This window comes from Vigna radiata, chromosome 6 (assembly GCF_000741045.1).
Source record: "Vigna radiata var. radiata cultivar VC1973A chromosome 6, Vradiata_ver6, whole genome shotgun sequence".
NCBI classification, from domain to species: Eukaryota; Viridiplantae; Streptophyta; class Magnoliopsida; order Fabales; family Fabaceae; genus Vigna; species Vigna radiata.
In genome coordinates, this window is record NC_028356.1 from 29,291,852 (window position 1) to 29,305,504 (window position 13,653).

The 13,653-nt window shown below is 32.7% G+C and overlaps 2 protein-coding genes across 2 annotated transcripts in view; both read right to left on the reverse strand.

Annotated features, from left to right (window-relative positions):
* Positions 1 to 383: 383 nt before the first annotated feature.
* Positions 384 to 4,472, reverse strand: LOC106764192 (two-on-two hemoglobin-3). The gene is made up of 4 exons (XM_014648431.2): positions 4,297 to 4,472; positions 3,867 to 3,997; positions 817 to 961; positions 384 to 748 (listed from the first exon to the last, which is right to left on the reverse strand). Exons 1-4 carry the CDS (start codon positions 4,431 to 4,433, stop codon positions 655 to 657), a joined length of 507 nt encoding a protein of 168 aa, XP_014503917.1. The 5' UTR covers positions 4,434 to 4,472; the 3' UTR covers positions 384 to 654.
* A 4,474-nt stretch (positions 4,473 to 8,946) lies between these two features.
* The window catches only part of LOC106765120 (dihydrofolate synthetase), a 15,658-nt gene continuing 10,951 nt past the window's right edge, over positions 8,947 to 13,653 (reverse strand). Inside the window, exons 7-11 of the mRNA XM_014649625.2 lie at positions 12,825 to 13,016; positions 12,162 to 12,261; positions 10,480 to 10,611; positions 10,040 to 10,171; positions 8,947 to 9,477 (exon numbers count right to left, since the gene is read on the reverse strand). Of these exons, the coding sequence (XP_014505111.1) occupies positions 9,134 to 9,477; positions 10,040 to 10,171; positions 10,480 to 10,611; positions 12,162 to 12,261; positions 12,825 to 13,016 (900 nt within the window). The 3' untranslated portion in view covers positions 8,947 to 9,133. The remainder of the gene's footprint in view (positions 9,478 to 10,039; positions 10,172 to 10,479; positions 10,612 to 12,161; positions 12,262 to 12,824; positions 13,017 to 13,653) is intronic.

The following is a 13,653-nucleotide window of genomic DNA, read 5'->3' on the forward strand; positions in this document are numbered from 1 at the left end:
AAACCAATAATTGCCATAAAATATTAAGAATTAAGAATAAAAATAATAATTTATAATTTTAAAGGATGAAAAACATTTTTGCCTAAAACTAAACTTAACACTAAAATAATATAATATTAAGACATTAACATAATAATACTGATAAAATTGTGCTTTAATTTATGTAAAAGTCTTTGAAGTGACGTTTTAGAACATCAAGAAATATTTGTACAAACCGATTCTGGATCAACTTTTAAGAATTTATATCAGCTTTTGACCATGAAAAATACCAGTTCTTTTTCTAATAGCTAACAGGGTCACCAAACTGATCCAATTCAGTTTTGAAAAAAATTATAGCAACCAATCAAAAACTCAAATTTGAAAAGCAAAAATTATAACAGAATAAATTCAAGGAAAAAATCATATAACTTCTAAGGATTAGACCTGCCAGAGTTTAGTGAGTACAACTTAAAGGCAATTCAATACTGTTTTTTGTATTTTCTCAGTGCACTATCGATTCTAAGCTAACAATCATGAACCTCGTCTTACTTGAGTTGGCAAGCGTGTAACATGACATCCTTTTCATCTCCCCAACGCTTGGACAATGCTTCAACTATTTTTTACACAAAGTTTTGGCAAAAAGGCAATAAATAAAAAGGAAATTGAAATAAAGATTTATGAATCATCTCTTTTGGCTGCATGTTTGCAGGGAATCTGTTGGTTTTGATTCTTTAGCTCATCTCCAGCGACCAAAAAATATGCAGTGTGCCTGAAAAATAATACGTTAGCAAGGATAATCATTTGTCAGGAAGTGGGACTTTGGTTCAGAACATAAACCTGAAAAAGTTCATCATTTTGGTCTTTGAGTCACCATCTATATCTGGAGTACTGTCTAATGCTTGTTGCATGTGATGTAACCATCTCTCTGCAGCTTGATGCGTTACAGGAAATGGGCGATGTCGACCAATTAGAGCGGGATGTCCTGCCAAATATCAAGAGAAACCAAGGTTCAATTTTCAGACTGCAGAGTTGCTAGGTAAGTCGAAGAATCCATTTCACTCTTCCCCAAGATTAGTGCAGAAAGTATATAGCCTTATATATGAATTGACCTTATTTTTAGTGACGATAGACTTTTAACACACCTTCTCATGACAACACATATACATTTCTAACATAAAATTAATTATTAATACGATAGTGATCCAACAACAAGTAGAATAATAGACCTAATAAACAACAAATTCTACTTAAACTCTAACTCATGACTTTGATATTATGATAAGAAATGAATTTTAAGTCTAACTCAACTTTACAACGTGAATAAAGTGAAATTTGTGTCCACTTATATATTGTGTATTAGTCATTTCTCTAGTCAATGTGAGACTTCCAACTTAATCAATTATAAATTCCAAAAGTCTTTCAGTGGAAAACACAAGATTTAGCCACGCCACTTAGATAGTTAGGCTAAGAACATGGATAGGATAGATGGATTAAAATGAAAATGGACATGACATAGAAACTTATTTCAACAATCTCACCTCAGTTCACTTAACAAGATGGCTAAAACTCATCTAGATTAGCTTCATTCCTGATTGATTTGGTTTCCTGTCCTGGTCTTCGAAAACATGTATTGTTGGAAAGAACGAGACATACAACAAAACAACACCATGATTGGTTGGATGACGATCCAATACAGAAGTTACATTAAAACTATATGCGTTTTTCTCTCACTAATGGGATCATATCAAGCTGTTGAACATAAAAAATATCCAATTACATTCCTAAATACCAGTTAGGAAATTAGTTGCTAGGATTTAAGCGGAGAGTCCAACAAAAAAGGTTAGTCTATTATATTAGGTAGGAGAACCTCAACAAAAGATTTAATTATGACATCAAATAACCCTTCGCCTCCAATTGGGTAGGTTCTCTGATCGCTCCCCATCTCTCTCGCCCTCTGCATCATCGCGTCGGTCCCTCCGATTGCCGTTGACAGAACCCTGGCTTCTATCGGAGTTCTCATCGGCGTGTTTGGTGTGCGCACCCATCATCTGCATCAGTTCTTGGATGTCTTTGCGCATCGCAATAGATTCTTGACAATTCGCCGTTGATTCCGCCTTCAACCCGTCTACGGCCATCTCAATGTGCTCCAATCGTCCCTCGACTACGCTCATTCTTCCTTCCATCGTTTTCGTTCTCACCCATACAGTAATTCGGCAGCTTCTTGATCCCTTCTTGATCTAGTAGTCCTCTCCTAAGGAGATCCAGCAGGTCGGACCACTTTGTTAGGAACCTGGCTAAGAATCCTAACTATCTTCCTCTCTCACACACTTCAATAATCGCAAACAAGAATTTGGGTAAAGAATTTTATTGTATTCACATCAAAGAATCAAGAATACAAAGAGAAAACAGGAGCTTAACCTCCTTCACCAGGTATAGGACCGGTCTACACACACAAGATACTAATTGTCTACCGAAAACAATAAAAGAGCTCGTCTTATATAGACACCTGTCCCGCCCCCCTTAACCGCTCAACAATTTAGTATTCTTCCTTATTTTTCTATTCTTTTTCTCTTTTCTTATACTCTTTAATTCCTAACATCTTGCTAGATAATCAAACCTAACATTGTAGACGTGCACGGAGATTCTTCCTTGTTGCAAGGTTATGAACTCTGCATCCCTTTCAAATTTATCGTTTTTGAGACAATAATTCTCCAAGAACCTCTCTTTGAGATTTTCCTAATTTGCATTCTCTCTTTGAGCTTCCATCATTTGTTGTTTGCCAACCCACCAGTACTCAACTTCTTCATTCAAAAGGTAGCATGTGAACCCCAACTTCCTTTCTTCAAGACAAGAGATGGCCCTAAAGATCTTCTCTATCTCTTAGATCCAGGAATCAACCTTGTTTGGAGTATCCTTCCTAGTAAACTTAGCGGGACTGTGTCTCATATACTCGCCTAAGTTAGGCTGATCTTGGGGTCCAGCAGTTGCTTGCTGCTGGATAACATTAGCCATTATTTTGGGATTTTCCATCTCTAGTAGAGAAAGCCAAAACTGTAGAGCAACTGGAGTTGGATCCAAGTTGTGTGGTTATAACAGAAGAGGGAGGGTCTTCTAAAGGGAAATCACAGAAGAATCCATATGACAAGTCGCAGTAGACTAATGAAGGAGGTCTAAAGTGTTACGAGTGTGGAGACCCGTACTTCAAGAGAGATTGTTCTCAATTAATCTTGATGACATGATGTGAAAGTGAGGAAACAATTTAATGGTTGTAGCGTATTGGGAGGCCCTTCATGAAGAATACAAGATCCCCTTGGAACAGGTGTTAGAGAAATTATAATTCAAAAGAGCTCGGAGAAGAAGGATAAAATGAGAATCTCATTAAGCATTCCCTACTTTATGTTCTCCCTTGCGCATAATAACCACGTAACCCATCCTCCATTTGGGCTTCAACCATTTCCTCATGGATCAAATTATAGTATATGAATAGATGCAAAACTGAAGTTACATACAAACTAATTTCAAGGAGTACTTAAAGTCTACTTCTAAGATAGTAAGAGAATCTAGTTTAACAAAAATTGTTAACCTTATAACGTTCTATCGGAACACCATCAAATATTCTAAGAGAGACCATCTTCAGTAAAGGGAAATAATGAGTTAACAATTTTTTCAAAGTCTACTGAAAACTGTTCTACCAGCTGGCTACATGAGTCAGTAGATTTCAAATAATCAAATCAAATGCATTTTTTTCCAAGTAACGTACGAACCAAACTCGATAATTCAGTTCATTTTACAAGAATAATAATAATTCAACATTGCAGGTACAAATATAACTGAAGTTATATTGGAATCAGCAGCAAATGATAGGTTCCTAGAAAGCAAAAGAATACCTCTTCTTTGGGAAAAGAGAGGAGGTCCACCCATTCGTTGCACGAAGAACTCGTATTGGTTTTGAATAGCGTCTTCTTTCTTAGAATTAGCGAATATTGAACGAAACCACTCTTCCTCATCGGCGTATACCCTGTCCCAAGTCAAAACCCGACAAAAAATACATCATTCAAAAACTGAATAAAACACGGTTTGTTAAAAAGTGAACATTCTCACAATGAGACACATATCTTGAGCCTAAAACTAGATATTAATAGATAAATAGATTGTAAGATAAGAAATAAAACCAACAAACAATAAATCTTAGTAAGATATACACTACTTGATAGATACTAACCTAATTGAACTTTAAAAACCTAATTCAAGTCAGGTATACTCTAAAATAGCCTTATCTGTTACATTGAACATGATTAATTGAAGAAAAGGAAGCACCTGTTGTAGAAATTGGTGGAGAGGTTAATGAAGGTTTGAAGGCCGAGCTTGTTAAAGAGGTTGGTGTCATCGATGGAAAAAGCGTCGTCTATGGCAACCCCACTCCATTCGGAAGCCTTTTCTTGCAGACTCTGCATTTTTTTCGATTCCCGTGAAAAACACGCGTAGGCACTGAAATATTTATAGTGAACTAGCGGGTAAATAATTATTTATGCCTTAAATATGTTTTCAGTATAAATATTTTCGAATGATTTGGGTTTTAATTTCTATCATTTAGTCTCTTAATTTTAGAAAATTCTGATTTTAATTTTTTTTATCAAATCTTTTACTTTTATTTATTATGAAAGAGTGTGAACAATCTAAATGTTATAACAAAACATATTTGGAACAGTAACTAAAGTTAAAAGAATTTGATAAAAATAAAAAGATTAAAATCAAAGTTTTCTAAATTTAAAGGACCAAATTGTACTTTAATTTGAAAGACAGACTAAAACCAAAATTATCCAAAAGAACTAAAAACATATTTTACACATTATTTATTTATTTTGTTTATTTGTGTGTAGAAGAGAGAGGGGGCAACTTGGCACTTTTAAACTGGAGAAAGACAATACCGTGGGCTTTAGTTTGCTTTTTCTTTACCTCAAAATAAGGATGACTTTAAATCATTTTTTATTTGGAAAAAATATATAATTTTTAATTACATGTTGTCTAATTTATCATAATTAAAGATGTGATCAAAAAATTCTTGTAATATATGATTGGTGCACTTTTCCATATATTTTAAAAATGATTAGAACAATTTAATTCCACATGTTAGCAATCTGATATGGGATTTCATAATTCCAGTTTTATTTGGATAAGTAAGATTATCTCTCTATTATCCAACATTCTTTTATTTTTCAATGAAATAAATGAAATTTCAATATCCAAATAAAAATGGAGTTAAACCACCTCATAATAGTATGGGTTTATCTGGGTAACCTCTCTTCAATATATAATGAAACGTCATTTTCAATTAGGAATTGCCTAATTTTTTTATTGGTATTATTATTAAAATGCTTGGAAATTATTGGATGAACATAAAATATTATAACATTAATCTATCTTGGGATTGTTTAACTCATTTTATTTGGGTGAAATAAATACTTCTCTATGTTATCTGACATTTTTTTATTTTTAATATATAAGTGTAATAATGTCTATATACTTTAATGTCCCAATTTAGTAATATAAAACTACTAAAATGAACCTTACATTAATAAGGATAGAATAGAAGTACAGATTTTTATTTAGAATAAAATTCTTCACCTGAAGAATAAAAGTAAAACTTACACTATAAACTTTATTTCAGACCTCCCCGCTGAGTCAATTGAAAAAACTGTATCTCTAAGCTCACATCATCAAGGTGATCATCGTAAAAGAGAAACAGACACACAAACACAAAAGCAAGGATAAGTTAGATATAAAAAAAAAGTTATACATTAACATAATTTACAAGCACACTCAATTCATACATATGAGATAGATAACTTCAAACATCCTAAACATGTTATGACCTAGATTTGACTGTCCAGACTTAGAATGATTGCTAAGCCATGTGGGTTGTACACTCATGGTGGTCTCTACTGCTTTGTAAAGTCATTGCCAATAAGTTTCACCCTACCACACTCACGAGGTTAGTCTGTTCCGGGTCTTGGAGAATACTGGAAGCCTCTAAGACTAAGACCTCTTGTTACTCCTCACGACATGGATCAATCCTCTCTACGTGAGAATGAAACCCCATTGGAGTTTTAGGATAACCCCCAAGACTGAGCTCCTTACAATCATTCTAAATTTACTTGAGTCTCACCAAGAGATCTCACTTTGGAACTTACTTTCCCCACTTAGAAATCACATACCTTGACTTGGAAACATACTCATGACAATAATCAATCATATATTGTAAGACACACTCAAACATACTTCATAATGTACCCAACACTTCATTTAAATCAAATTAAGGCAAAGAAGAAAATAATGAACTAAAACCTGGACCATTCGCTCAGCGCACACTCTCGCATAGCGAATTCAGAGTTTTCTCGCACAGCGACCCATCTCGTTGTGCGAATAAACTCCCAGTGGTACCAGATCTTAAACTCGCGCTCAACAACATCACTGGCTAAGCGAAACCCACCAGACAGTGGACCAAACCACCCAAACACTCGCAGAGCGCACCCTGTCGCTATTCGAATAAATTTGGCAGTGATCCCAGACCACAACAAGCGCTCAGCACAATGCGAATCATCAAACAGAGAGACAACCCCACAATCATTCACACAACGAACCTTCTCATTGTGCGAATGCTCAGACAGAGAGCAATCTTGCCATGACTACTCGTTGTGCGAATCCATTCGCTCAACGAAACTGCATAATTTTGCAGCATGAATTCTACAGAATTATGCAACTTAAACCACTTTTACCAATTCTAACTATTTTTCCCAACTTTTGACCTTCCTAGATTGTGTTATATACCTAATTAGACTTAACTAACTATTCCAAAACCTTGCCACCCTCAATCCGAAGTGTTTATAGACAATTTCCTACTTCAAAACCTTGCCACCCTCAATCCCAAAATCCAATCTACAACTTTTGATACATTTTAGACCAATTTTAAGGCTCAAGAAAGTCACATTTGACTTACCAAAGCTGCTCCAACAGACCAATTGAGCATCTAACCTCTAACTCTCATTTTCACTACCCCACTTCCTAAAAAATGACTTAAAATAAGTATAGATCACTTCAATCTCAAACTAAACACCCTCATAACAGATTTCTAACATATCACACCGCCAATTACATATCAAACAACATTCAATCATGTTTAATTACGCAGATCATCAATTTGCACACTACCACATTCAAATTACACTTCACATACATCTTAAAACCAAATTTAGTTCAACCAACTCAATATTCACAAATTCATCATGCATACACTACCAAATTATAATTCAAATTAAATCTAGCTTCCCCTACCTCAATAAAGCTGACACAGTTCAAGAAAACCCCGACATTTGCTTCCACCGCAAGAAACCTTTAGAACAACCTACGAATCACCGATTGACAATTGAAGACAAACCTTAGAACCTAAATTAAGTTAAGAATTAAAGGAAGAAACCACTTGACACATGCAACCAGATTTCTTTGCATGATCAAGGATCAAAAAAATGGATGAAAATTTACTTGCTCTAAACAACAAACTGATCGGTTGAATTTGAAGGCATTGACGTCGTGGTCATCTAGGCACCTCTTGATTGTCAAATAGATTACTTGAGATCAAGAACTCTTAGAGGAAAGCATAGAACTCTAGAAAAATGGTTTTTAGAGATATAGTATGCTTTAAAATAATAAAACTTGTTTATAACAAAACTATTTATAATAAAATCGTTTAATATTAAAATAATCGAGTCTCACTATTTTAACAGCACTTCTAAAACACTATTTTCTAAGGTTTCACGTACACAATTTTTAAATTGTTAGTTGTTTTATAACTTTTCAAAGATAGTCATTATAAAAATAAAACTTATATTTGTCATTGAATGATGGTGAGAAAGCATCAAGTCAATTTAATTAAAATTTTGTAAAACGAGATTCAAAATATATGTTTGAGTGAGTTTCAATAATGTTCTATAAAACAATTATAAACTAAAATAAATATATTTTATCCGAAGTCTATTTCTCAAATTAAGGTGTCCATGGCATGCATGCAATCATTTTGAGTTGATATTAAAGCATAAAATTGTAGATACTTGAAATCAAAAATCAAATTACACCAAATAAATTAACAACTAGTCTAAAATTGTTCATTCATATATTTCTTGTCTTTTCAATCTTAAAATATACTATACAATTAACGACAGAAATGAAAATCTCATTTAATAAAATATATTAAATTATATTAAAATATTAAATTATTATTAAATTTTAAATAAAAAATAAAATTTAAAAAAAAAAATCACTCATCGGATATTGGTATCGGTTCGGATATCCAACTCCGATTAAGAAAAAAGTTTTTAAAACTTTGTTTTTATTTATAATTTAATAACTATTTAAATTAATTTAAAATTTTAATATTATTTAATATATTTTATATTTAAATAATTATTAATATATATTTTATATTATTATAATAGTAATATTAAAAAAATTAAAATAAAATAATAGTAATTAAGAAATCTAAAAATTTTGAAATTCAATTTCATTAATTTAATATTTTAATAAGATTTAATATATTTATATGTATTAAATCAGATTTTATATTATTACTTTTATTTTAATTTTAATTTTCTTAATATAACTATTATAATAATACAAATTATATTTTAATAATTATTAAAATATAAAAATATATTAAATGATATTAGATTTTTAAATTAAATTAAATAGTTATTAAATAATAAATAAGAAATAAAATTTTAAATTTTTTTATCAAAAGGATACAGAGTTAAAGGGGTACATGTTACTTTAATAAAAAAGAGAAAAAGTTAAAAAAATATTTAGTAAGGTTAAAAAAGAAATTTTAAAAAATGTTTGAGGTGCAGTGTTAAAATGTTTTCCTTACTCTATCATTATTATTTAGTAACTTTTATACATTACAACTAAATTTCACTTTGTCAAAATAAGGATGACTTTAAATAATTTTCTATTTAGAGAAAATATATCATTTTTAATTAGACGTTGTCTAATTTATCATAACTAAAACCCAAATGTAAATTTACACTATAAATGTTGAGAAAATTACATTCGAAACACAATCACATCTAAATAGTCTGCTGCAGTAGCTTCACTATAAAACCCATTAACCAGCAAGAGAGGCTAAGACAGAAGCTGCAATATGCAGAGATCCAGTGAAGACAATAACACCCTTCTCCTCTTCCCCTCTTCTGGTTAGAATCTTATTTGCAGTTCTCAAACAACTCTTTAAAGATGACTCGGTAGACAATATGGTCATACCATCACCCAAATTGCTCTCAGATTCATTTATTAATTCATCATATTCTGCCATTCCATCATGCAATATCTCAATGCCAAGCTCATCAGAAGCTTTAATCCAAGAATCTTTCAATAAAGATGCTGGTGTTGTTCTAGTTACACCTCCAGCAATAGCAGCTTCTGTCAAAAGGACAGTCTCCACATGCCCACCTAAACAAATACCATAGCATATTTAGATCTGTAGTCTCGCACTAGCTATTGCAGGCTTTAAACACATGTACCATTTGTTTAATTTAGCACTTGTGAAGCAAAGGCTACAATTGAAGAGAAAATACAGGAATAAAATCACAAATTGGAGAAGCAATAAAGTGAATTTTATGCATTTCATGAATTTTTACCTGCATGCAAGTAATTCATCACAATCTTGATTTAATATATGAAACTCTTATTTTAGAAGAATTAAAAACATTCAGAATATTATCCAAGATTCCATATCAACAACTTAAAACGTCATCAATGAGCAGCAATAGAAATAAACGATATGTCCAAGAAACCTCTTGGTTATTGGGTCAAATCATTTAGTGAAAATGGCATTATGAACTTGCAGAAAAGTTTAGTGGTCTGAAGGAACAAAACCAACTTGAAATTCAATGCCCTCGTTAAATCAATAAACTTTCTAATAGCTGGCTTTCACTTTCTTTTGATCCCACTTTATCAAATTATATTTATCATGATATTTTAATTGAATTAAATATCGAATTAACAATTTTACCTGAGAGAATCTCTTGAGCAAAACCCACATGGTCTTTGTCACTTGCCATTGCAACAACAAAAACCAATCGAGCCTTGGGAAATGCTGTCTTGATTGTATTCATCAGAGCTTTGGCGGATTCTTTGGTATGAGCTACAGCATATACCAGCACAACATCACAACTTTGTTCTCAAGTATTTGAGGCAATGAGCCAGAGATTTCGGAGCTCTTCCCACAATGCAAATAAAAAATTGTAATAAAGCATAAAGATTCAATCAGAACCGCATGATATGTTAAAGATGTGTCCAGTCCAGAATTATCGATATTTAACAATTTTTTCTTTCTCAAAATTTCAAATGATTTCTAGAAAATTTTCCAGAACAAGTGAAGCCAAATTTTTTTAAGACGGGATTTTCCCCAGTTAATATCATGGTAATAAAAGAAAAGTCAGAGCACTAAACCTCCATCAAGTAATACTGTTGCTCCAGTAAGTCCTAATACCTCTGCTTCTTCAGATGATAGAAATTGACTCCTTCCAAGGAGGTGTGTATGCTCTAAACCAGACCTAATAGATTCATCAGAAATACTCCATCCTAATCATCCAATAAACGAGGAGAAAGTCAAGGTCATATAACCAATAAAAACTATAAAACAATGCAAATTCTTTGATTTGCTTTCTCACAGGGAAAAACTATAAATAACTAAACTAAAACATGCAAAAACCTTGATGCGATGTCTGAACAAATGCAAAAGGTTTAATAGAATATTTAGTTCACGGGTTTACCACAAACACTTATTTATGTGATGAATACACACATCTGAGTTTCAAGTACCCTCAGAACTATGCTCAATTTAAATATAAAAAGTTTTAGAAAATGTTGGAAATATTTGATGATATTTACTTCATATTTCAGAGTATCCTAGATGATCTTTTAGGATTTATTCTTCTTTTATATTTATGATCTGTATCTATATTTAATCAGGACTAGAATTTACTGAGTTGCCCTTTTATAGGCACCTTAAAGATGACCGTGGATCTTGCATGTAGCTTATGTGCCAAATCCTTTTGGATGCTTTTACAGAAAGCCAGCAACACTGCAGAGATCCAGGTCTGAACACACGCAAAAGCATACTTAGTAAGCTTTTGCTTGAGATGAAGTGTTAGAAAAGATGAAAAAATATTATATCTTTTTTATCTTGGTGTAGAGAGAAATGGTAATTATTCATACTATACAATCCTCTAATGTCTATGAGCACAGTTGAGGAACATATTTACATGTCATACAAAGCATTATTTAGGGCTGAGCCCACACGCCCACATAAAAAATAATAATATATCTAAAACCCCGTAAAGGGCCATATAAATCATATGCTCCAAGGTACATATATAAATGGTTTGGTGAAAATGTTTATGAATTGATCATTGGAATTAACAAACTGCGGTAATGTCTCTTGATAAAATCCTTTTTCAGATAATGTGGCAATCTATCTCAACATGTTTGGTCCTCTAATGAAATATTAGATTTGAGACAATACAAAGAGCAGTTTGGTTATCACAAATGAGAGTCATATGTGCAAGTCCCCAAATATAAGTTCTTTAGGCATTTGTTTGAGCCAAATTTGCTCACAAGAGTCAGAAGTCACTGCTCTATACTCTGTTTCTGCACTAGATATTGGCACCACATTTTGCTTCTTGTTTTTCTAGGAGATCAACCTACACTAATATGCTTGTATTGATGTGTGTGTATGTGAGTTATATGTGTAACTTCCCCAAATATAAGTTCCTTAGGCAATTGTTTGAGCCAAATTTGCTCACAAGAGTCAGAAGTCATTGCTCTATACTACGCTTCTGCACTAGATATTGCCACCACATTTTGCTTCTTGTTTTTCTAAGAGATCAACCTACACTAATATGCTTGTATTGATGTGTGTATGTGTGTGTATATGTGTGTATGTAAGTTACAAAACAAAGCCTTAACCATAACCCTAAAGTGGGGTACATACAAAAAGAAATAATCATAAAACAACATTTCATTTTAACATCTATTATCTTCTTTCTTCTTCCCTACATAAACTCTTCAAATTCAACAAAGAAAAGCCACACGTGTAGAGAGGGGCCAGGGAAAAGGTAGAAAAATTATACCTAAATTACGAAGACAAAGAGCCACACAAGTTGCAGTAGCTGCATTTTGAAGTTGGTGATCTCCAAGCATTTTCAACTTCACATCATGTAACTCACAAGACTACATTAATAGATATATTCATAAGTTGCGAATAAAACTTTTCCATGATCAATATGAAGAAAAAGAAAACTGAAAACCTGCTTAAATTACATACTGAAGTAGGGGGAAAATGTGGTGCAAAATTTCTTTAAACATTCAGATTTTTTGTACAGCATATGAGGATATACCATGAGATAGAAAGCAATATAGCAAACATGTGGAGGCAAAAGAATCACAGTGATCTTGCAGAGTGGGAAATAATGATAATGTACAGTACTACAATTACAGTTCAAAATCAAGTGTGTTTAAATTAGGTTATACTTTTAGAATCCCTATTTTTGTATTTGAAAATCAAATTCTTGTCAACTACTATTCCAATGCGAGGTTTTATTGCAAACCAAACCAATATATCATGCTTGTGTGTCATGTTTAAAAAATGTTAACCAACATGCAAAGCATGTCTCTACAATATGCACCCTAAGCAATCAATGCCCACAGATCTTCTAAAGCAGCCACACCTGAGATATGTCCCCGTACACTGCATTGTTTAAATAGATTTAAAGCTAAAGAACAAAAGTGCATACCATCTTCAAGTCTTGCCCAACTTGTATCACTATATCACAAATTTGACAAGGCCTTCCATTGAGTATGCTGCAACTTTTCACAGTAAACCTATTTCTAGTATCATATGCTGACACAACAGTTGATTCCATGGTTGCTGCTTTATCTCGAATAATGCGCTCAATATGAGGAACAAATGGCCCACCCAACACCAACTGAAATGGTATTTATTTAGTCATAAAAAATAAAGGAAACAGAAGAAGGGTAAAATCACAAAATTCTGGCAGAACGAAACTATGTTTGATTATACAATAAGAATCAATCAATCTGTTACAAAAATAGAACATGCTCTACATATAGTTGATAGCACCTAACCAACTAATTGTAAGAAAACTCAAAGAGATAGCATTCTAATTAACTAACCGTAAGAAAACAGAAAATGTTACTTACAAACTAGAGATAGTAACTAACTAAACAGAAAAGAAAATATTACATTCCACTTGTGGTGTAAGACCACTCTAATACATCTGCCCCCAAAGCTCATGGTAGGTGAGGCCGAAGCAAGGTGGAGCAGTCATATTGTAAGCTTGGATCTCATAAGTTAAATTTGTAGGTGAGATATTTTGTGAGAATGTCAACATACTGAGCTGAAGCAGGAACATGAACCAATGTTAGTTGTTTGCTTGGCACTTTTTCTCGAACAAAGAATAGAACAAGCTCCATGTTAGGGATTCAGGTATGAATTCCTAACTTCACTTCTATTTTCACTCACTCACAGCAAACAGATCAGTATGAGATGAAAAGAAAATGAATTGTATTTACTCAAGCGTCAAAAATGCAAAGTACAGAGGA

Bases quoted from the DNA above. Each gene is read 5' to 3' on its own strand.
- LOC106764192 (XM_014648431.2), bottom strand. From the start codon at position 4,433: ATGCAGAGTCTGCAAGAAAAGGCTTCCGAATGGAGTGGGGTTGCCATA. The intron at 3,998-4,296 runs GTGCTTCCTTTT...GACTTGGGACAG, and splicing joins TCCACCAATTTCTACAACAG to GGTATACGCCGATGAGGAAG. The intron at 962-3,866 runs GTATTCTTTTGC...GATATTTGGCAG, and splicing joins TCTCTTTTCCCAAAGAAGAG to GACATCCCGCTCTAATTGGT.